The sequence below is a fragment of the Podarcis muralis genome, chromosome 1 (assembly GCF_964188315.1).
Source record: "Podarcis muralis chromosome 1, rPodMur119.hap1.1, whole genome shotgun sequence".
In the NCBI taxonomy this organism is placed as follows: Eukaryota; Metazoa; Chordata; class Lepidosauria; order Squamata; family Lacertidae; genus Podarcis; species Podarcis muralis.
The window spans coordinates 81,140,131-81,164,537 of record NC_135655.1 but is presented as its reverse complement, the minus strand read 5'-3'; the positions used below and the strand labels follow the sequence as shown (position 1 = coordinate 81,164,537).

The following is a 24,407-nucleotide window of genomic DNA, read 5'->3' as shown; positions in this document are numbered from 1 at the left end:
ATGGAAGTTGCTTTTGCCATCTCTTTGTATCACTTTCATTACCTCCTAATGAAGCCAACACTGGAATAATAAATAATGCTCAGTTATTTACATTTGACATTCCTATTTGCAGGTGATGTGGAAAGTGTTTCTAGACTATGGCTGTGCCATAGCATACAATTTCACAGGCACTAGAACAGGAATAGACAACACAATGCCCTCTAGATGTTGTGAGACTCCAGCTCCCATCTGTCCCAGCCAGCATGGCCAGTGATGAAGGGCCACAGCATCTGAAGGGCACCACGTTGGCTATGCCAGCGCTAAAAAGACAACTGCTGTCTTTTAAGGTGACATCCAAATCTTATTTTGCAAAGAGGGAGGCTTCCACCTTCCAGTCGAAATGTAGTTTTCTTGGCCATTAAAATGAAAAATGCCTGGATACTCGCCACCTGTACTCCAAAATAGTGTGTAGAAGAGGGTGGTGTGGCAAATTCTACATTGTCATACTAACAATAGCTTAAAAAATAACAGCAAACACAAAAGTAGTAAGACAGTAGAATTAAAAATAGAAACAATTAAAAACATCAAAGCACATAAAGAACATCTAAAAACATAAGAAAATTTTATAACACTAGTGGGAATGTTCAGCAAAAGTTAGTCAATCCTTCTTTTCCTGATGCTCAGGCATGAGAAACGGTGCATGCATTTCCAAAATGACACCATCTCCACACAAGAAGATGGAGGTATCAGTAAACTTGTGGGGACAGCAAGACTTTTATTTTAAAAATAAGATTTTATTAAATCTGGCTGTTTCGTAATACAATAAGATAAAATAAAGTAATCCAGACAAAAACAAAAACAGAGAAAGAAAGGGAAGGGGGACCACAAGATTTTGCAGAGGGGAACTAAGGGGAGAGCCTTCCCCAACAGTCCAGTGAATACTGGTAGACACAGAATGCTGATTGTTGTGGATGGCAAACAGAAAACCAGGGTGGGACTGGAACACATTATCCTAGAAGACAGCATTGCTGGCTGGCTGGAAACCTGAGCAGGACCACTCTACACTGCAACATTTTGTTATGGGTCTCACTTGTCACAACCGCTTCCATTCAATAAAAACAAAGTAGGATTTGAGTACTTTTGGATGGAGTGTCTATTTAATTTTAATGGAGTAAAACCACAGGAACTCTGACATGCAATTGTTTTGCAATCCCTAGCTCAGTAAAGCAAGAGCAATGTACAGTGCTAGTGTAATGGCTATTTATTGTTTATCTAATTTTGTACTGGAAGCAAATACAAAATACACAAGTGACACAGCTTGCAATCTAAGCATCTGATTCTAAACACATTTCTCTGGAAATTCCATTGATTTCAATGGAACTTCCTTCTACAGAAAGTCTGCAAATAAAATTATCAAGGCAACAGCATAGGGAGAGATGGGTTTCGTAAAAGATTTAGTGAAGATAGTTCGGGGAACCGTTAACTGATAGCAGAAGGAGCAAGAAAAGTGAAGCTACAGTGGTCTGTGAAAGGATTGCCAAAAGATGTGCTTGCAGAATGTGAAATGCTTTACAGTCCTGAAGTTTAAACTTACTCATTATTTGCAGAAGCATGAACTGAAATGCCTTCTAGATTATGCCCGTGCTGTACAATTTCACGCAAGCCAGAAAAGAGGATATTGACAAGCTGGAATGTGTGCAGAGGAGGGCAACCAAGATGATCAGAGGTCTGGAAACCAAATCTTATGAGGAATGGTTGAGGGAATTGGGAATGCTTAGCCTGGAAAAGAAGAGACTGAGAGGAGATATAATAGCTATCTTCAAATATCTAAAGGGCTGCCGCGTGGAAGATGGAGCAAGCTTGTTTTCTCCTGCTCTGGAGACTAGGACCCAAACCAATGGTTTCAAGTTACAAGAAAAGAGATTCTGGTGAAACATCAGGAAGAACTTTCTGATGGTAAGAGCTGTTCAACAGTAGAATGGATTCTGTCAGAAGGTGGTCTTTAAGCAGAGATTGGATGGCCATTTGTCCTGGATGCTTTAGCTGAGATCCCTGCATGGCAGGAAGTGGGACTAGATGACTCTTAACGTCCCTTCCAATTCTATGACTCCATGATTCTAAGACAGCTGTTGTCTTGCGAGACGGAGATCTTTATTTGCAAAAAGGGGGAGTCTGCCCTCCAGTGGCTGCTTGGTTTATTGTACATGTTTAGAAATGGAAGTGGCCTGTTGACATCTTGGTGGTGATATCACTTTCTCCGTCATCGGTCTCTCTTTTTATCTCATGCCAGGTCATATGTACCAATTCCTATGGAGAGTGAAAACCACACTAGCCTGACCCATTTCTACTTCCACCCCTTCTCAACAGTCCCAGAGACGCAGCTGTTGCTTTTCTGGACTTTTCTGATCTTGTACCTACTCAGCCTTTTGGGAAACTCTGTGGTTGTGTTCATTGTCCGTACAGAGCGCTCCCTCCACACTCCCATGTATTTCTTCTTGGCTAACCTGGCAGCCCTGGAGATTGCTTACTCCTGCGTCATTGCCCCACTCACCCTAGCCAACCTCCTCTCTGCGCAAAAGGTCTCCATCTCTTTGGCAGGATGTGGCACACAGATGTTCTTCTTTATCTTCTTGGGAGGTGGCGACTGCGTCCTGCTATCTGTTATGGCATATGATCGCTATGTGGCAATCTGCCACCCACTGCGCTACACTACCATAATGAGCTGGAGGGTGTGTGTGAGTCTTGTAGCTGGGACGCTAGGCATGAGCGGCGTGTTTGGCATTCAGCTCTCCATCCTGATATTGCGCCTTCCGTTCTGTGGCAATAAGGAGATTGACCATTTCTTCTGCGACTTCCCTGCTGTCCTGAAGCTCGCATGCAGCGACACCCATATCCATCAGACTGCCCTCTTTATTATCAGTGCCGTAATACTGACTGCCCCTTTCCTCCTAGTTTGTGTCTCCTATGCCTTCATTGTGGCAGCCATCTTGCGCATCCGCTCTGCCTCAGGTAGGCAGCGGGCTTTCTCCACCTGCTCCTCCCATTTAATGGTTGTTCTTCTGCAGTATGGCTGTGGCAGTTTGATATACCTGCGTCCCAGCTCCAGCTACTCGCCGGAGGAAGGTCGAGTGGTGTCTGTGGTCTACACCTTTGTCACTCCTGTGCTGAACCCCTTGATCTATAGCATGAGGAACAAAGAGTTAAAGAACGCACTCAGTAGAACACTAAGGAAGGAAGTGCTGTCCCAGTGAGAGCCTGGGATATTCTAATGTGTTTCGCACTGTGGTAGGAATTCACAATACAAGCAGCCAAACACACATCTGTTTTTATGTGGCTGAGGACTTATTCGCATATGCACATGAATCCCTAAATGTTTTGTTTATTGAACATTCATCCTAGTTTGTTTTCAGGGACATTAGACAACCTTGGCTGTTAAATGAGCATTTGTGCTGATTTGTTTGTGGGGAAGTTAGATGAAGTTGCATCCACGCAAGTGTTCTCCCAACATTTCACTTCCCTTATCACACAAAAAAGGCTGATCTTTTGGGGAAGCAGGTTTGTTGTGCACAACCTCGCAATCCATTACAATTGCATGACCTGAGTTTGCCAGTATGTGATGGAATCCCACCCCAAACTAGCAAGAGCCTGGATAGTTCTGTCTACAGAGGCTGACCTTTGATTTCTGGACTCTGTTCTTCATATTGCCGTCATCAACATGGTAAATATGAAAAGACTTTTCTATTTGTAGCAGAAAATGGACTGCTTCTCCTCTTTCTTTGCCATCACATAATGGAACTGAAACACTAAATTGGAGAAGAAACTGAGCACATGCTTGAAAACCAGTTATCTAAGAGTAAAACAGATATTGTTGCCTAATGTTTTCAGAAGGTCCATTGCATATACTTCCTTTAACTGGCATACAGAATGTTAGTGTCTGCTGAAAGGAGTGGTCTTAATCTTATTGATTTACAAGATAATTAGGGTTAATTCCTACCGTTATGCAGTGATATAAACTGAGATTTCTATTTTTTTAAGTTGAAAATTCTTTCAAAACTTGACATGATCTACTTTTGACACATACATCCCTCATGGGTAAGATGGATAAAATCTGAGCCCAGAGGAAGACAATGGACATGGTATCTGCCTCCCATTCTGTTCCCTACTATAAACCTCAGCTTCAACTCTCAGCCCTGGACACAGCAGTGGGCTTTTCTTTCTTTCCTGTCCTAAGGGCATCCTCACGGAAAAGTGGCATTAGGTAGCTAATATTGAAAGTGACATTAAATGGAAGGAAATTGTTGTCTGATTTACTGTGTTGTTCATGTGCTACTGTATGCCCCCCCCTTTCTTTTTGCTGCTCTACATCAGGCAGTAAAATGTATTGGGCTGGCTTTGGAGTCAGATGGCAACTCTGCCCCTTCCTCTAGCACACCATACATTTAAAGCAGTACCCCCCCCACACACACAAAAGAATAATGGGAACTGCAATTTATCCCTCGCCATGCTACACCCCCAGCACCCATAACAAACTACAGCTCCCAGGATTCTCTGGGCGAGTGGGTGTGCTTTAAATGTATGTTGTGTACATTGCCGAAGTAAAATGGTTAAAGTAAAGCCTACCTAAGTATAGTGTGTATGCAGCCTTACAAAATGCATCAATACCAGAAGGAAGCTGTGAAGCCACCTGAAAGATCCCATATGGAGTCACCAGCCTTTTTGCGTCTATGGACACACTTGGAATTTTGAGAGGGTGCTGTGGGCAACATCCTCTTCAGGTTGTTTCTCTCCTCTCCTCCCCCAGGTCAGTTTTCCTTTCTCTCCCCACCCCACCACCCAAAGAGAAAGAGAAAGAGCACATATGCACACACACTTTGTGTTAAGTTGTGGGTGAACATATCAGACAACACAGCGATTCTTCAAACAGCTCTTGTTTATTTACAGGCCAGAACTGAACTGAACTGAAGGGTTCAGCCAGCCTGCTTATATAGAGCTCCACTAGAACATAACAGTAACCACTTTCTGTAACTATCCAATCACTGAACATCACTTTCAATCCCTTATTTGCATATGTGGACCTGGGTGAAAACTATCTACAGTATCCCCCTGCTGGCCCAGGGAGAGAACTTCAGTACATAACACTGCTTTTCCAAAGCTGAAGAAAAGTCAGCTCCGATTGAATTACAATGGGTTGTCTTGAATTTGTATGATTTTATACAGAGCCCCAGCCCCCAAACCACCATCAAACAAAAGCTCACCGTAAAAATCAGGTTTGGTGCTTGCCAGCAATGAAAAGCTTTTATGCGAGGCACAGGTCGTCCAGGACGTTTGACAAAATCAACAACAAGTCATAGAACACATATATATGCAGGAGTGACCTATGACTTGATGGCAATTTTGAGGGGGTCCCTTGTAAAAACTATGATCCACCCCTTGGATCTATGTTTTTGTGCCATGGGGCTCTCTCTCCCCCCTCCCTTTCTCCCTCTCTCTTGCCACCTCATGACATAAGGCGAAGTGAGGGCAGAAGGGCAGTGCTCAGCGGCTTCATGGGCCCCATGGAAAGTCCTCAATGGCATCTTTGGGTCCACTGGCATCACATTAGCAACCAGAACTTCCTAGGCTCTGATGGATACTGTTCTTCCTAGCTTCATGCCTATAACTGGTACATCAAACAGCAAATTTTATCACATTTAAGTCTGTTAAAACATTCATTTTGAGTTGGTTATGCACGCTCACCCAAAACTTTCTTGTTGCTTTCTAATGTCAGGTTTGCTGTTTCTCCACATCTTAAATATTGGGATGACTGCAGATTTTTTAAACTGTACGTGTGGCATTCAATTAGGCATTGTCCAAGTTAGAATATATTGTAGATCTCAGTAGCTGCAAAGAACTGGCTCAGTTGGTACCTGGAAAGGGGTGGGGAACACCTTTCAGTATAAGAATAAGCACACATGAGGTGGGATGGAGGTTGGAATTATCCACTTCCCCCTGGCAAGTCTATTGACCATTTTAACACCTTTAGGATAAATCCAGCAGGTGGAGCTTTTCATGATATGCAGATACAACAATGAGGGGGAACTTCACCTGATGAATATGTCTTCATATGAATTTTCAAAAGGTGGTGTTTGATAGTGGCTATAAACATGAGCTGGGGAGACTATTGTTAAAGTCTCACCTTAATAGCAAACATTAGGTAGCCCCAGGAAGCCTCCAGCCCTCATGTTCATTATGAGAACTCTGGCATGCCTGACAAGATTGCCATAAAGATTACTGAGATTTTGGGCAGAAAACATTCTGAAATCTCTAAAAAAAATGCAGTATACATGTTTCCTATTAATACTCTTACAAAACGCTACGGGGAAGATGGCAATATTGCTGCTAAAATGATCAGCAGTGAAATAGTTAGCCTCACAGACAGCTAAAATGGCATCTTTACTCAAAAGTTATACTAAGTATTTGTCAGCTAGCGATGGAATGTTGAGCTTCTGGATTCCACCATTCTTTCTTGGCTCTGTGAAAGGAGTGCCATTCTCACACAATGGCTCTCTTCTTTATACAAACTTTATAGACTTCCAAGGATTCTATATGGCTTCTTTTCTTAAAAGCTAGGTTGGTACAGTACTCCCTCATCCTGGTTGAAAATATAAGAGATTGTGAAAGACAAACCAGGAAATGTTTGTTCAGAAAATTCAGAACACAATGTGCTTCAAATAAAATTCTCTTCAAACATAGAAAACTTTTCAACAGTGTAGGCCATTATTTTAATAGTGAGACTGATAGCTTTAATCAATCAGTCCTTGAAGTGAGCACATCTTTGAATAAAAGCCCATCTGGTCATCCCACACTTCGACCTCCAAAATCATAGCTTCCTTACTACTGGTGACTTTTACTCAAGGAAGGGCTAATTGTGTAAGAGAGTGAGGTAGCTCATAAACGTTAACTATTTGTTGTCTGGCAAGGTGGCTATAGCACAGGGATTGCCAGCTGAAAGTGTGTGAATCTGCCTCCCAAAGTGCATTTGCCTGTCATCTCGACCAAATTTTAATCAAGGTGTGGTTAAAAAGAATGGCCTCATAAGAATGATTTGATCCCTGATTACACCACTGTCCATTCCTGCTGTAAGGAATAGGAATATCAGTGTGGGAAGTTCCGAGGAGGCTCTCGGCCTCAAATGGGAAGTTACCAGACAGGAAGTTATGCAGAAATTCTGTACTGGGTTGCTATTTATAATCTTATCCACAAGAAGCAATTTATGTTCCCGCTTAGCCATGCAAAAGCTCCATGACGTGCATCCTTATTATCCCCATTTTACAGGAAAAGTACAGTACTGAACCTTTAGAATGTACCTTGCAGACATTTGGACTCAGGTTTCCCAAGTTTGTTGACATCTTTACACTGGCCATAGTGTGGCAACTTCTAGACGTTTCTGGAATAGAACTTGCATCAAATCCACTGGGCAAGGGATATTGGTTATAATATTGAAATGGCTGCATGGGAAAAGTTGTGGAATGTAGATTTAAAATTCACAGCATGTTTTACAGTAGTCATAGGCAAACTCAGCCCTCCAGATGTTTTGGGACTACAATTCTCATAATCCCTGACCACAGGTCTTGTTAGCTAGGGATCATGGGAGTTGTAGTCCCAAAACATCTGGAGGGCCAAGTTTGCCTTTGCCTGTTTTACAGCATGTTACACATTGAAAGAAAACTTTATGAGTATTTAACTCCTAGTAGACTTGCAAAAATGTGTAAATCAGAATCAAATTCATGCTGGAAGTGTAAAGAAAAGGAAGGTAATTTCTATCATATGTGGTGGTCCTGTAAAAGAACAAAAGATTTCTGGGAAATGATTTATAATGAACTGAAGAAAATGTTTAAGATAACCTGACAGGTAAAAAGAAACCGGGGGGGGGGGGGTGGATTATTAAAGAAAGGGGGAAATTTGTAGAATATCTGAAAAGTTCTGTAGTACAAGTAAGTTCATTAGTAGGATTAATTTAAATCAAGCAGTTAAAAATATTACTAAGATAAAAGGAAAAATAAATTAAAAATGGAGTAAATTGGAATATGCAGTGTTAAAAATCTAAAGTAGAAAAGGAACCACAAGGGGGGGGGGAGAAGTAAAATATGGAATTGTATTCAAAATTTGTGTTTGCAAGGTGTGTATTTGTTATATTGTACAAACTAGAAAATAACATTTATACAAATAACATTTATATCAGTTATGAATGACAGGAGCTGCAGTCCAGCAACATTTGGAAGCCCTGCACTGCTTGCCCCTTGTTTACAGTATCCATAAGTGTGTCCCCACCCTCCCTACTGCTGGAGAGCGTTGTTCACACTGCTTGTTTTATTTCATATACTGCCATTTACATATTCTTTTTTGCAACTTATTGCACAGTATGGCTTCATCAGAGAGGAATAGTCTACCAGGTGCAAGCCCCATTGCCTATATTCTTTTATCTTTCTGCATTTCCCCCAGATCAATACAACTCTGTTCCATCCCACCTTTTCTGTGAATGGGGATCAGCACAAAATGCTTATGTGATTATCTCCATTCACACCTAAACTAAAACTTAAATCTTGTCAGGTCGACCCTGTGTCTACCAAATCACATATTAAAAAATGAAACTGCTTTTCAGAGGTATCTGCAGAGGAATCTTGATGCCTGATTTCTACATAGTTATTTCGCATCATCATCTAATTACAGTAATTTGCACGTTTCCTGAGACTTGTAAGCGTCCTGATTTTTTATCAAGGCCTCAAGGCAAATTATTTGCATACTATGTAATTGTTTGTCTAAGAATTTTCAGCTTTCTAACAATTTCCCCAGCCTGGCAGTCCCAACGGAGTTTAATTTTGCAGTGTGGAGAATGGGTGAGTTAATAATGAATTTTGTAACAGTAGATTTGCAGCAGTGCAATAGCAACATAACATGGAATCATAGTCATCTCAGCAGAGGAATAGACTTTAAGGAACGGTGGTCTGCACCTGGACCTTGTTTGCTAGCATCTCTGTGTATTGTGATTACCACCAGGGCAAGTTTACATGATCTGTTGTATTACAATAACAAGGATTCTTCTCCCTTGCCTCTATTTTAGTTTAGACACTTAAAAGGCTGAAGAAAGCCAAAATGTATTATATCTCATTTCTCTACCAAGAGCGCCATTTCATTATTACAGCAACCCTGTAAGGCAGGGAATGCGAAAGATTAGTGTGTTGTGGAAGGCAAACCAGGGAGCCTTCTGACTTGTATTTCCAAGTCCAATACTCCCTTTAACTGGGAGTGGGCCTCCAACTTCCACTATCCCTGACCACTGTCCTTGCAGGCTGGGACTGATGGGAGATGGAATTGGAGGATGTTTGGAGTGCCACAAGTTTGCCACTCTGCCTTCAACGACCCCATCGATTCTCCCCTGCTATTCTTTACGCCTGGACTGGAGCTCTCTTTCCAAAAGTGCCTTATACCCATCAACGCATGTGAAACAAAACAAATGTTGCTGCTGCATTTTTGCACCCTTTTCTTCTTCCTCCTCTGGTCTCAATCCTTTTGGACAGCTAGCTCTACAGCGGGGTTTCCCAAACTTGGGTCTCCAGCTATTTTTGGACTACAGGTCCCATCATCCCTGACCACTGGTCCTGCTAGGTAGGGATGATGGGAGCCCCAAAACAGCTGGAGACCCAAGTTTGGGAAACTGCTCTACCAGGAAGGGCCCTTCTTATACTACTTTGGTAAAATAAAATAAAAACCGGAGAAGGCAAACAGCAGTCTGAAAAGACTTTTGCTGAACGATCTCCCAGTTGAAGCCATGCATTTTTTTTACACTTCCCTTAGATGCAAATCACGGTTCCTGGGTGGTGGTGTGAATAGTGGGGAATAGCTCCCTGAAACAGGCTCAACTGAGAAAACCAAATCTGTCGTTAGAGCACGAGACTCTTAATCTCAGGGTTGTGGGTTCGAGCTCCGCGTTGGACAAAAGATCCCTGCATTGCAGGGGGTGGACTAGATGACCCTTGTGGTCCCTTCCAACTACAGTTCTATTGTTCTAAGAAAATGAGGATGCACCTCCACAGGCACATACCTCCACATGTGGTGGGAATGCCTCAAAATCCAACTATTCTGGACAACAATCATACAATAAATATGCAAAATAGCTAAGCAAGTATTAGAAGTCACCCCAGAACTGGCCCTACTAAATATCTTCCAAGATAATAATGCCCACTCACATCATAAAGAGCTCATAACCCACCTACTCTCAGCAGCCAGAAACATCATAGCCAGACACTGGAGAGACCTGTCAGGAGTAAGCATGGACCAATGGTACCAAATAGTATGGGAAACAGCCTTATTAGAAAAACTAACCAATAAACTGAAACTGACATGGGGACAAATAGAAGAAGACGATTTCTATAAAGGGTATGGCTCCCCTTTATCACATACACAGCCCAACAAGACAATGACAAGAATCCACCAACAGTATATGAATCAATATCGTTAACTTTATTCAAAAATGCCCACCCACCCCACTCACAAATGAAAACAAAGTTGACCACAGCCAATCACAAACAACCACACCCTAGGCCAACCCCAACCTCTCTCACCACCAAAGGAACACAAGCTAATAGTAAGATGCTGACACAAAACCCCCACATACATTAAGCAGAATAGAAGCATCACCACCCCACCCCCACTCACCATGGCCCCCTCCACCTCTTTCCCCCTTTTCTTCCTAATGTAACACTAATGTCTCAACAAATAATAATAGTAACAACAACAACAACAACAACAACAACAACAACAACATTTTAGTTATTTATACCTGCCCATCTGGCTGGATTTCCCCAGCCACTTTGGGCAGCTTCCAACAAACCATTAAAATACAATAATTCATCAAATATTAAAAGCTTCCCTAAACAGGGCTGCCTTCAGATGTCTTCTAAAAGTCAGATAGTTGTTTATTTCCTTGACAACTGGTGGGAGGGCGTTCCACAGGGCAGGCGCCACTACCGAGAAGGCCCTCTGCCTGGTTCCCGAAACTTCGCTTCTCACAGTGAGGGAACCACCAGAAGGTGGTTGGACCTCAGTGTCCAGGCTGAATGATGGGGGGTGAAGACACTCCTTCAGGTATACAGGGCCGAGGCCGTTTAGGGCTTTAAAGGTCAGCACCAACACTTTGAATTGTGCTCGGAAACGTACTGGGAGCCAATGTAGGTCTTTCAAGACCGGTGTTATGTGGTCTCGGCGGCTGCTTCCAGTCCCCAGTCTAGTTGCCACATTCTGGATTAGTCGCAGTTTCCAGGTCACCTTCAAAGGTAGCCCCACGTAGAGCGCATTGCAGTAGTCCAAGCGGGAGATAGCCAGAGCATGCACCACTCTGGAGAGACAGTCTGCAGGCAGACTACCATTGCTGTCAACTTTTTCCCCTTTTTAAGGGAAATCCCCTTATTCCGAATAGGATTCCTCGCAAGAAAAGGGAAAAGTTGACAGCTATGGTAGGGTCTCAGTTGCGTACCAAATGAAACTGATACGTAGAAAATGTCACTTGGAAAAAGAGACTTTGCACATACTTTTGTAAACCAAGAAATCTTTAATTAGAAATATGTTAAAAACAAACCAAGGAGGGTGTGCGACGATGTCTCTTTAAGAGCGCTTTCTGCCCAGGTAAAAGTGGGCGGCGCCTCTGCTCCCGTCCCCTCCCCTCTTGCCTCCCCTCCGCGTATGTCGCGGCGGATTAGCAGCTGCGGCCAGCTCAGCGCCTGAGGATCAGACACACACACACGGGGGGCGGGGGAGAGACAGATTTAGCTTCGCGGGAGGAAGGGATGTGAGCGTGCGTGGTGTGTGTCCCTCCCAGCCTTTGCACGGATGAAACTCGCGCGTCCCTGCTAGCGATCGGGGCGAGGAGGAGGAAGAGGAACCTTCCCTCTGGGCTGGGACTCCACTTCCTGGAGAAGCCCTCCTCCCCGTGCGGAGTTTCGGCGGGGATCCCGGCTTCACCTGGAGAGAACAGCAGAAGGAGGAGGAGCCACAGCAACACCTGTCCAAAATGAAGGACCGGCTGGAGCAACTGAAGTCGGTGAGTGAGGAGCCTCCTTTCCTTCTCCTCCTCGCAGGGTGTTAATGCTGGGCTCCATTGAGCGCCGCCGAGCTTACTCCCGAGTAAACAGGGAGGGGATCGAGCTTCGGGAAGCTATTGGCAGCGGGAAAGGAAAGGGCGAAGCCCCACCAGGGGGGCTAAAGGAACGAGGCCAGGTCTATTTTGAAGATGGGGGGGTCTGTATAGTGAGGGATCCTGTGTAGTGGGTACAGTGTTGGACTTTGACCCAGATTCAGATTCCCATTTGCCCATGAGGCTCACTGGGTGACCTTGGGCCAGTCCCTGTTTTTAAGCCTAGCCTACCTCTCAGGGTTGTTGTGGGGATTAAAATGGAGAGAGGGGTTAGCTGGTTTGTGACCCTATAATAAATGATTCGTGGAAGAGGGGAGGAGCTGTATGTGCTTCCTTGAGTTCTTTGAAGGAAATGCAGGATATAAATGTAGCTCACCATAATACAGTATAATTCAGCTGCACCTGCTGTCCCACCCCTTGCTGGTTGTATTCCTCACAAGCAGAAGTAGGTTGAGTGGATCTGCTGCCCACACTGTGGGAGCAGAAGTGCTTAAACTTATTTTGAAGTAAAAATGGAAGTTTTTCAAAAGTGGGGGTGGGGTTTGGTGGGAAGAGAGGAGGCTTACAGTCCAACAGCAGCAGCAGGTTATAAGCTTTACCTGACAGAGGGACCAGAAAGGTGAATTTGCTTCCACCTGACAGCAGAAGCAAAGGGTTGTGAGACTAGGCGCTGTTGTAAATGCTACACGGCAGCAAATACGTTTATTGCAGCTTGCACAGGCACAGCGGCACATTTGGGAGCTACAGCAACTGTCAGATCCTTGGCACATGTACTTGTAAGGTGGGGCAGTTGAATATGCATTTGTGTGTGCACAGTTTCGATGTGCGTGTTAAAAACAACAGAGCAATGTGAAAAGCTGGCTGGGAGGCAATGGGAAAGGAAGTTGTTTCCTGAAGTTTGAAGAGAATTAATGGAGGGGCAGATTTGAGAAGATGATTCTTGGAAGGAGTTGGGGGGTCTCCTTTTCCTCACCTCCCCCCACATGTTGCATGAAGAAAACTGGAGTTAGTCACTTCCTCCTTTTGGTTTCCCTCCATGTGACACTCCGCTCTCTCTTTCCCCACCCATGCGCACAGACTTTCCACTAAAACATGTGCCCCAGGACATGGCTGTGCAAGATGTCTTGAAAGGGATTGGCACTTTGGGCTTCGGTACTAAATTCATATAACCTGAAACATAACCCTCAGGGACTTATAGCTGCTGTGAAGGAGCCCTTATTCGAAAAAGAGTGTTCATCCATTCATACTTTTGGGTCACTGTAGACAGAACATAATGCACATTCTCTCAGAACGTGACTTTTTCTTAGACAAGTAAGCCAGTTTCCTAAATTAACCTTTCAGCTGTATATAAAATACACAAGGCTAGCTTGCAATGAGAGTTTCACTGCGATTCTCGTAAAGTGCGCAATCCTTGCAGAGTCACTTGTACATGTGAAGGGGCTGCACATAGTGTGATCTTAACAAGGTGGGACCCTCAGCGCAGGTTAATTTCTCACAGATTTTATTGGCAGAAGGTGTTAACTAGTTCAATGTGTGCCAGGCTAAGTAAAGGCCTAGACATGCTCCTCCTTTCAAAGTGGATGGAAAGGCCTGGCTGAAAACCCGTTGTTTTCTCTTACACCATGTAAATGACAATAATGGAAAGGGGCACTTATGTTTGTGCTTGTTTTGGGTGCAGAGTTTGATTCTATTTCATCTCCCACTTTCCAGCGCAACAAGAGCTCTTTGCCTGTTGGGACTAACCGGTTGCCTAATTGTCGAGGAAGGATGCTGTGGAAATTGTGGCTGTCCCACCATGCCCTCTCTCCTTGCTCTTGCAGAGTTATGAAATGTAGAGCTTAGCCAGAAAGAAGGCTGGCAAGATGCCAAAAGTGGACTAGTGACTAGTAGAGAGGGGGGGGTGCTTAGCTCTACCTAGAGAAACACTGCCAGTGCCCCTGAATTTGAAATGTACCAAGGGCTGGCTGCTGCAATTTGGTCATGAGAAAATGGTGTTTGCCCATATTCTACAAACTCGTGTCAGATTCATTTTTCATTTTTATTTTAAGCCAGAAAAAGAGGTTTGAAGGATTGTAACAAGTTCAGTTGATACATTGCCGAAGCTTGTAGTGCAAAAGTCATTCAACCACGTAAATCTTCTGAGGGGGATATATACTGTGTCCCCCTTGAATGAGGAATAACTCGTAGATACATCTTGCCCATTTTTCTGTAAACTATTCCAGTCTGGTGGAGGGAAGTAGCAAGTGGCACCAAAAGTTACTTTGCTTATTTATTGTTTCAAAAAATTTATATATTGCTAGACTGTATACAATCTATTGCTAGATTGTTTCATAAAATTTATATATTGCTAGACTGTAAGAAATAAAATAAAAAAATACCTCAAAGTGGTTTACAAATAGGTTCTGCTTATGAGCAGGCAGTAATGATTTCACACTTCATATGACCTGGGATTGAGCTGTGGCCATGTGATTGGAGATAAGTGGCAGCAGACAGGACCGGGAAGAGAGAAACTCAGTCGGGGAGATAAGGCTGACAATCCAGTGAGGGGGGTTATGGCAAGAGTCTTCAATGGGTGGGGCTGGTCCTAGCTTGGAACCTTTGTTATGCCTCCGATAAGAGAGAATATAGAACGCTTATCTGGCTTATTTTTCCAGTTCAAGTGACACAAGTTAAATAGAAATGTCAAACAGATGAAGTCAAACTTCAGGTTTCACAGGCATACCTTGCTTTCCACACACACACACACACACACACACACACACACACACCAACACTGTTGAGGGACAGTAGCACTGCTGAGCTGAAATATCTGAACAACTTTGAAACTGAACTAGAACTTGTCTAATGCTAGAAACTAATACCAGGCTGCAGCATACGGAAATGAGGGGCCTGTGGCCTTGTCATATCAGAAGAGATGTCACTACCCTTTTCTGTTGCGAATTCCAGAACAATAACTATGCAAGTCTATTGTGGCAAAACCAATGAAGGGCGGGAGTCTTGGGATATCAGAAAGGATAACATGGCTACTGTTTTTGGTGGGTGCAAGTCCATGAGGTGTTACACTCAGAGGTGCAACAGATTCATATATAATACAAAGAAGGCAGCAGGGGGCAGGAATGGGACCTTGAGAGAGATTGCAAGCCTGTGGCATCTGTATGTGAAGTTCAAACTGATACAAAATAGTCTATTACCAGTGGTAGTAACTGGTATGCTATTTCCCAGCTCTGCTATGGTAGCGTAATGTCCATAATGGAAGAAAAACCCATGATCTTGATGAAGGCCTAAATCAGTGGAATCAAATTTGCTGATGAACCTTGGCGCATCAGTTTCATGCTGGTGCCTTCTGCTGTCTTCCTTTGTACCATGGTTTTCAAATAATGGTGACTTCTGGGTCAGCATCAAAATGTCCTGCAGTAAAATATTTCTCTGTTTTTGAGTTTTTAAATATATTGAGTTGTTTAATGCCAGGGTTGTGCCCATTCATTCTTTTGTGTAAATTCGTCCTGTTCATCCTGTGTAGACCATATAAAGGCATTGTTGGCACTTGTTCCACCCTCCAGCATATTATGCCATCACCTACTAACAAAGCCCTTCTGCTGTGCCACAATAAATCTATTCCTGTATGAGGTGCCATGAGGGCCCTTGGGGGCTGCTAACTGTGATGTCCTCCTGCTTGTAAAATTGGGGGAAAAATTGTATCCAGAGGGGAGTTCTCTGGATTGTGTGTGCTCTTCGTTAATTATTTTTTTTTAAGTGCACTGAAGCAACCTGAATTCTGTAACTTGCGCAAATTATGCAAACTTGTACCTATTATCTCAGTTTGCATAATTTTTTTATGCTTCTGCAAGTCAAGGGGGAATGCAGTGAACTCTGCAATGTACTGACGCCCCATTCCCTGGCTGCTAACGGAACCTTTTCCTGTCTTTTGAAAACTTTACTGGGCATTACAAATGCACACACGCGCACACACACACACAATTTGTTACTTAAAGATGAAAAACATTCTTTTAAAAGAGAAAGGGAAAAAGCTGACACTGTCAGGATGCTGAATTATCTTCTTTTCTGTGTGTGAATGGAATTGGGGGAGATGACACAACCTTGACAGTAACCTCTGGATTTCCGGGAGTGTAGGTTTCTGTTCTTGGTCTGTGATTGCTCCAGGCTGGGAAGTAGCGATGCTATGAACCAGAGAGAACTGAGTTTTCATTCCTTACTTTAGAACAAAGGGGAATAGCAAGTCCTCCTTCTTTAACTCGGAGAGAAGTGGTGGTGAATGTTATGCTCTTTTTCTATTTCATTGGAAGACAGGCTTTTAAAGGTGAACTTAAGCATCAAGTTTGTCAATAATACAATAGAAGAAATACTGCTATGATGACAGATCCCCCTTGAAAGGTGCCAGGTAGTCAGTAAGGAAAGGCTCTGTAATAGAAACTTCCTTTTTTTATCAATGACTCCATTGTGGCTTTGGACTGGGGATAGCAGAATGAGCTGCAAAACTGCTTTTACTCTTTTCTCTGTGTTATGCTATATATAAAGAGACAGAAGATGCCTTTTCCCATCTGGGCCATTCTGTTAGACCTCTTACCTGCAGCTTTGAAGTGAGATCTTTGTCAATAAGTTGTGCTCCTGGGCCTCAGTTTCCATTGCCAATACTGGATGCGTGTGTGGTTATTAGGCTGTTAGAACAAAGTCAGATTTAATACATCTCTGACTGGTTGTCTTTCCTAATCCAGATATGCTCTGCCAGAGAACCGGATATTAAGTTTTGCTGTATTTTATTATTACATTTCTATACTAAAGCTCTTTTTGCCCCCACTCTAAAAACTGGAACGATATGTTCATTTTTGAGAGAGAAAGCATTGCTTCTGATTTTCAGTTGGAATCAAATGTTGCAGCAGCTGCTTCTCGTGCCTCTTTTCCTGCCATGTGTATGTTTTTAAATAAAAATCATTGTATGCTATGGCCCAGTTCTGAAAGAATGAAGTGGTTTTCTTTATGGAGATATGAGCAATTGCTAGGGACCTCACCCCCCCCCCAAAAAACCCTCTCTTGTTTGTGTCTATTGTGACCAAGTTGGGAAATGCAGAGTATAGGCCTGCATTTGCTATATTCTAGTGTAAATCTAAGGTGGGTTTTTTGGAACTGTTGGGTCACAAAGGTTATATAATAATTTCCCAGTATTTTTTAAGGGGAGGCATTCCTTTAAGGCCTACCTCTTCTTCAAAAGACCCAATGTGACCTTGTCCCTAGGGAAGTGAGGTCTGTGAGGTGAATCACCTGCATTTCGCCTAACTAGAGCAGGGTTACTCTTCCTTGTTCCATGACTTTTGGGATAGAGTGGGCTGTGCCCTTCCCCATCTTTAAGGAAAGAGCTGTGTTTCCCGCCTGTGAGAGAGACTTGGTTGTTTCTCTGCCCATGATTCAAAAGAAAATGGGGGCAGGGCAAAGGGAGCAAAGGAGAGGGAGTGACAGGGATTTAGTCAGGATTATAAAGCCATCAGCCAGGGCCAGAGGAGATAAAACGCTTGGGAGAGAGAAGGGGATTAATTTTATTTTTATTCCTCAGCAGACTCAAGTCCCAAACGGACAGGGGGAGATCTTAACGGAGGGGAGGGGGAGTGTTTCCAGAGAACAGCTTGCAGATCCTTTTCCTGAAGGAAGAGCTCTTCCCAGGAGGCGGATGTGTTGAGGAGGGACTCTCAGCACGTAGGTTCTCCCTGTTAGAGACATAAGCCCTATTCAAGAGCTGTGCTCACAGGTAAAACCTACACACACAAGTGGGGGACAAGCCTCTGAATCTCGCCCTCCCCACCATTACCTTCCTGTTCATGGAGGGCAAAGGTCTCAAGTGGGATTTTAGCTACCTTCAACACCATACCTTGCTTCCTCTCCCCACCCCAGAATCGTCAGAACTGTAGTTTACCCCTCACAGAGCTACAAATCCCAAAACCCTTAGCAAATGACAGTTTACAGGATTTTTCATGGGAAAGCCATGCACTTTGAATGTGCAGTGTGAATGTGACAGTATTGTGCTGCATGACCAGGTTTCTGGGAAGTAGGCAAGGCTTCCTGCATCAGAGCTTTCACCTCCTCAAGTTGGGAAGGTGACAGGTCCGGCAACAGGGAAGCAGAGCTTGGTGGGATCAATTTTGCACACAAGCAGAATGCCTGAATAGGGTCTTAGCTGCGTTTCATTCTGGCTTGGTAATGGCCTGGTTCAGCTGTGGGCAACTGTAGCAGAAGCTGTCCCTTGAAAGTTCCCCATATGGCAGCTTTTGACTGTGGTCAATCTATGTGTGTGTCGGCTTGTTCTGTGATGCTCACCCAGTGCCACAAATTTTATTGCGCTCCAGTGGGGCTATAGCATAGCAAAAGCAGGAGAAGAATAAACCAGAACATTTGTGGTGTTAAAAAGCCATGGAGTTTCTGCAGAAAGTTACGGGTTATGCGCACTGATTTGGAATGAAGGAGTGTGAGCACCCCCAAAACTTTTGCAGGCTCAAACAGTATTGCAGTTGGAATCACATGTGACTGCTCTGATAGCATCATGTGCACAAATGATTATAAATATGAAATATAAGGGGGTCTTAAGTTCCCTTTGTAAAGTGTGCTGTGCTTCTTGTCCCATTGTGAGAGCTGACAACTCTCCTCTAATAGCAAGTAAAAGGAATCAATGGGGCTGGCAGCTATCGTGATATTATTGCAGATGTTGTGGTTTAGGGCTTTCGCTGGCTTTATTAAATCCTAAAATCATGAGGATCTCGGCTTTTATTTGAAAAGAAACAAAACTCCCAAGCTTATAGTTGCATGCATGGAGAAAGATTGCCACCCGGAATGTAATTGGTTCAGAAGAGCTGTGTTCAGTGTTTATCTCAATTTGCAGCTATTTAGTATAATTATTTTTACATGCTAATGTCACGGCTCATAACTTTTGAATATGTGGGGTTGGTAGTCCTTTGGATCTGTTCGTTAAAAGCATCTAGGTCCCAAAGTGGGAAGCTGTGTGTGTGTGTGTGTGTGTGTGTGTGTGTGTGTGTGATCTTTAGGGTGACTTTGTGACCTGTGTATGCTTTCTCTCTCCCTTCTCTGTAGGCTTGCCAACTTCAACAAAAAACGGCATCAACAAATCCTAGCCTCTGGTAAACTGTTCTAACCTGCCCCACCTATCTTGGTGGTTGTTTCCTTTAAGGAAATCAGAGAAGCTCTTCACCTCTGATCATCAGCACTTGTTTGTCCCTCTTATCCTTTTGTCCTTCTAAAACTCATGTTGTCCACTGAGAACACTGTGGTCCATCTGTGGCAGCAGTGGCTTCTGTTCTATTCCATGAATTTCCTACTCTATTCTGTCCCAGGTTTGCTGCATGAAGACCCTCTGACAAGTCACACCCACACCATACATTTACCCTCCCCCCCAAGGAATAATGGGAACTGTAATTTACCCCCCACAGATCTCCAGTTCCCAGCACCATGAACAAACTACAGTTCCCAGGATTCTTTGGGGGAAGCTGTGTGCTTGAATTGTGAATTATTTCCATTGTTGATAAACCATATTAGTTTCACAGAAAGCTATAGAATTTTTTTTTTAATGCCAGCATGAATTAAGGAACTTGGGGACTTACAGTTCTTAAGAGATCATGGTCACATTCACTGCATACATTTAAAACACTATTATACCACTGGGAACTGTAGTTTAAGAGTGCTGACCTAACACAGCCACAATTCCTAGCACCCTGAAAACAAGCCAGGCTTTCCATGACTGTTAAAGTGGTTTAAATATATGGTGTGGATCTGACCCTTTTCTCATAGAAGATACACTACTCTGTCTCTCAAACAAGAAGTTCCAGAGTTTTTATTATATGGAATGACAATGTTCCTTTAAGTCATAGAGTGGTCTGTGTCAGATAAAACTCTGGGAAAGCTGTGTTTCAGCTTATACAAAACTTTTAAACTTATACTTTGAAAATCATTTTTAGAACAGTTTATATGGTAATTTTAAAAAAGTTTTTAAAAGTTAACTAGTGGAAGCTGACAGCTAAAAAGCCAACTACTGAGACGTTAGCTGTTTCTTTAACTTTCCAGCCGATTATGGTACCAGCTAAAGTTCTATGGCTGCTAGGAAAGAAGACTGAAGTCCTAACCTTACTCACCTGGGAGTCAGCTTCACTTAATTTAATAGGACTTACTTCTGCATAGACATGGTTAAGATTCTGCTGCCCTTCCCTGTGAGCTAAGTTGAACTTGTTCTCTGCTAAGTATGGCTTGACTTGCAGCCTTAGATGTTTTTAAATGTCGTAAGTTTTTGAACTTGTGGCTCCAGAAGCATGCCTTATGAAGTTTAAATAATAGCTCTTCTTACATGTCCAGGCAAATGACTGTTTGTATGGGCAAGTGCCCTGCCCTTTAGAACAAAGGAAAATAGTGGGATAGCCCACATGGTACCTTCCAGATGTTGTGAACTACATCCCTGACCATTGGCCATGCTGGCAGGAGCTGGTGAAAGTTGGAAGCCAACAACATCTGGGTGGCCACAGGTTCTCCATTCTGGCCTTAGGCCTTACACTGAACTGAAGGGCTTCATTTCTTTGGCTAGCAAACAGAAGTGACTTTAGGGAAGGCACTACGTTAGTATTTCTTCATTTCTTTTCTCTAGAATTTCTCCTTTTTGAATTTGAATGGCAGAACAAAGGCAGCCTCAGCCAAAGGGGAAGCCCTGAGTCAGAAGGATAGGCTGTCGCTTCTTAGGAAAAGACATTTTGTTTTTGTGTACATATAGCAGATGTCTGCCCTACCCTTCAGCAAGAGCTTTCAGGGCAGCTCGCGGCCAAGTGAAGCCAATTAAAAGAGTAAAGCAGCATGGCAGCCAAACCCACAAACTGAAACAGTAGCAGAAGAAAAATGTGTAAGCTGACATTTAAAAAGGTCTGGGAGGATAAAAAGGTCTCTGCCTAACACTGACAAGACCTAAGAGTAAAAGCCAGGCAATGCTTGTGTTCCAAAGCTGGGGTACTACAGCCAGCTGCCTCACCTCGGAGGGCAAGGGCTCCGATGGTGGTTAACAAACAGGCAGATTCTTGTGGTCAAAGGTAGGGCGTTACATTGTGTACTTTGAATTGTGCTTGGAAATGGGCTGGCAGTCAGGGAAGTTGTTTCAAAACTGGCAAGAGGGGCTTTCCAAGGCAGTCTTAGTTAATAGTCAAGCAGCTGTGTTCTGAGGTTTTTAGGAAGTCTTCAAAGGCAGCTCCACATATATATAATGTGTTGCAATTATGTGCTTCTGGTAGCATGCTAAGATCTATTAGGGCACTTGAAGAGAAACTAAAGGTTCCTGTTTCAGTGGCTGGTGAAGTCATGGCATGCTGCTACCTAGCTGCATGGCATGCTAGGTACAGTGGGACCTCAGGTTAAGAACTTAATTCATTCCGGAGGTCCGTTCTTAACCTGAAACTGTTCTTAACCTGAAGCACCACTTTAGCTAATGGGGCCTCCCACTGCCGCCGCGCTGCCGGAGCACGATTTCTGTTCTCATCCTGAAGCAAAGTTCTTAACCCGAGGTACTATTTCTGGGTTAGCGGAGTCTGTAACCTGAAGCGTCTGTAACCCGAGGTACCACTGTACTTCACCAGTGGTGAAAGGTAGGCATGAAGTCTCAGCATACTGTTGTGGAGTGGTAATAGTCACTGTAAGCTTCTGCTGTTTAATTTGAAGTGTGTGGGGACCAGCACTCTGCCCCCACCCCCAGGGTAAAGTACTCTCTGCATTCTTGGAGGTACTTTTCTTGATATAACATCATTTGACATCAGTCTCTTTTAAGGGATTGTGGTGGCGAATGGGTGCGATTAAAGCAGGTCGGGTTAGCACAAAGCAAGCAGTACATGCAAGATCTCTCCACAATACTACTGCAGTTCATAAATGGTGCTGTGTGATGACAAGCATCATCCACACATAAACACATCAGAGGGCTGTGTAGTAATGCATGGCTGTGAATCTACTCTAAGTAACAATCCTAGGCAGTGTTGGACAATCCTGCAGTGTACAGAATTTTCTGTGCAGTTATGGTAGCTGGTAGTCAGCAGAATATATGAAAACAAGGCTATTTTTGCCTTGTGTGAGTGTGTATGTTGGGCCATTTTGTTTTTGCCAGGGCCAGGCTGCCAATATGTACAACAAATGGTAGACTTGTTTTGCATCCTGGTTCTGCAGGAGGTGCTGCATGATGCTTTGAGGAGATTTCAGAACCAATTGTGGCATGCTATCTGTACTTTGGGCTGGTTTCTGTGCAAGGAAATCTGACTCTTAGGATTAGTTGACACACTTGCCTAAAATTTATTTTCCTGAACATGATGGAGCAATTTCTTTACAAGTCAGGTGTAAGTGTGTATATCACACAATGCATATATAACAAGGAAAATAGAGGTGGTGGCCTATTATTTTTATAGTGGTTTTGTATGCAAAGTGCATTATAATTATCTCTGTATAACAACTCTTTGAGATAGCCGTTTGTTCTAGACCACCCAGCAGTCTTCAGTGACTTGAGCCGGACTTTGAAGTATGGACACCCACTGTCATGTTGTGTGCTCAAATGACAAAAATGCAGATGACTACTGTTGGTAAGGCGGCTGTATCTGCTATCAGTTCTGAAATCAAAACTCTGGCTGATATGTGATTATTTGCTTGGCTTACAAATCCCTAACAGATGACCAACATGCATCCTGTTCTCAGCGGTTTCCTGAGTAGAAACTTCAAATTTAGTTCTTTGTAAAAAGGGTGGGCTGGCTCTGTGAGCCTGTGGCGGTCAGAGTTGGAATGAAACTTATTGCTCCGTGAACTGGATGATGAAATCGGCAGCCAGCCTTCTTCTGCTCTTCTCCCCTGCAAGGAGAGGAAGAAGGAGGGCAGCTGCGTCAGCAATTGTGCTTAGCTGAGTGCAGTGAGAGTAAAGTTCAGCAGAATTGTTTGTGAGGACAGAATGCAGCTGTGAAAAATGTGCTCAGAGCCTACATACCTTGACCTTGGATCCTTTGAGGAGTAGAAGTAGCCAGTGCCATGGGAGTCATACCTCATGAGAACATCAGGTGATAAGTTGTTCCAGTTTTCTAGTCTTTTGCCACTGGTCATGTATTACCTTTCCACCTAGTTTCCTGTTGACATTGGTTTTAGCAAAAGCAGTTATTGCTTTGGGCTTGTTTGGATGTTATCCCTTTGAGGTATAAACTTCCTTGAAGATGCGGTTGTAACAGGTGTCTCCATTGCTTTTCAGACATAAAAAAAGGCCTTTCCCCGGTCTCAAATCACCTCATCCTGTCTGAGGTCTCATACATACTTCCACTTGTTCTGTGCCTAGAAAGAACAGGTCTGAGTGGTTTTGCCTTTGCCCTGCCACTTTCCCCCAGATATCCTACTCTTTAGAGCTAAAGTGGAGCAAACGTCAATCCGGAGGGACCCAATAGACCTTTTGCTCCGATTCAGGGTTTTCCCAGGTGAAAGCAGTGAAGCAAGTTGAAAAATAAGGATACAAACCACATGATATGCTAGTTGTACCATGTTTGGTCCTTCCTGAAAGTGTGGCCTAGAACCTCAGCATAGACTAGTGGTTTGGGTTAACCACTTGAATCATAGAATTGTAGAGTTGGAAGTGACCCTTGAGCTCCATGTATGTGCAGCACAAAGCTAATTGGGCCACCATACAGTTACCTGGAGGTAAGCACCATTAAACTTCAGGACTGTAATGCCTTAATACCCCTTCTCTCATCTGCAAGGGATATGTAAGTTGCATCAAGGTTTCTTTTTTTTTTTTATAATAAATTTTTATTAGTTTTCCATAAATAAAGAAGAGACAAAACAAAAACATAAACATAAACAAACAGAAACATGACTTCCCCATACCACCCCTTTTCTGCATTCTTGTTTCAAGATTTTTCAGCAACCCTCTGAACATAACTTAAATATATTTCATGTATTTAACTTCAGCTAATTATTAATACAACTGTAGTTCTTTATCTCTTGTAACTCTGAGCCCCTAATTTTCCAAATTACAACAGTTTTTAAGATAAACTTTAAATTTGTTCCAATCTTCATCCACCGCCTCTTTCCCCCGGTCTCGAATTCTGCCAGTCATCTCTGCCAGTCCCATATAGTCGATCACCTTCGTCTGCCATTCTTCCAACGTGGGTAAATCTTGCGTCTTCCAATACTTTGCTAGGAGAATTCTTGCTGCTGTAGTGGCATACATAAAAAATGTCCTATCCTTCTTTGGCACCAT

At 43.3% G+C, this 24,407-nt stretch overlaps 2 protein-coding genes across 7 annotated transcripts in view; both read left to right on the top strand.

Moving 5' to 3' along the window:
- The first annotated feature begins 2,288 nt into the window (after positions 1-2,288).
- On the top strand, positions 2,289-3,230 carry LOC114584143 (olfactory receptor 10V1-like). Its single transcript, XM_028705709.2, has one exon. It carries the CDS (start codon positions 2,289-2,291, stop codon positions 3,228-3,230), a length of 942 nt encoding a protein of 313 aa, XP_028561542.2.
- Positions 3,231-11,683: 8,453 nt separating this feature from the next.
- Positions 11,684-24,407, top strand: part of STX3 (syntaxin 3) — a 42,851-nt gene continuing 30,127 nt past the window's right edge. For 3 of the 6 annotated variants that reach the window (XR_013393877.1, XR_003707724.2, XM_028737947.2), the window contains exon 1: positions 11,685-12,055. Coding sequence is in view for 3 of the 6 variants with exons in the window: in XM_028737947.2 (XP_028593780.2) it covers positions 12,026-12,055 (30 nt within the window). In the remaining 3 variants the exon portion in view is untranslated. Of the gene's footprint in view, positions 12,056-19,240; positions 19,288-24,407 lie in introns of all 6 variants that reach the window. The other 3 variants (XM_028737960.2, XM_028737974.2, XM_028737984.2) reach the window with 3 other exon arrangements.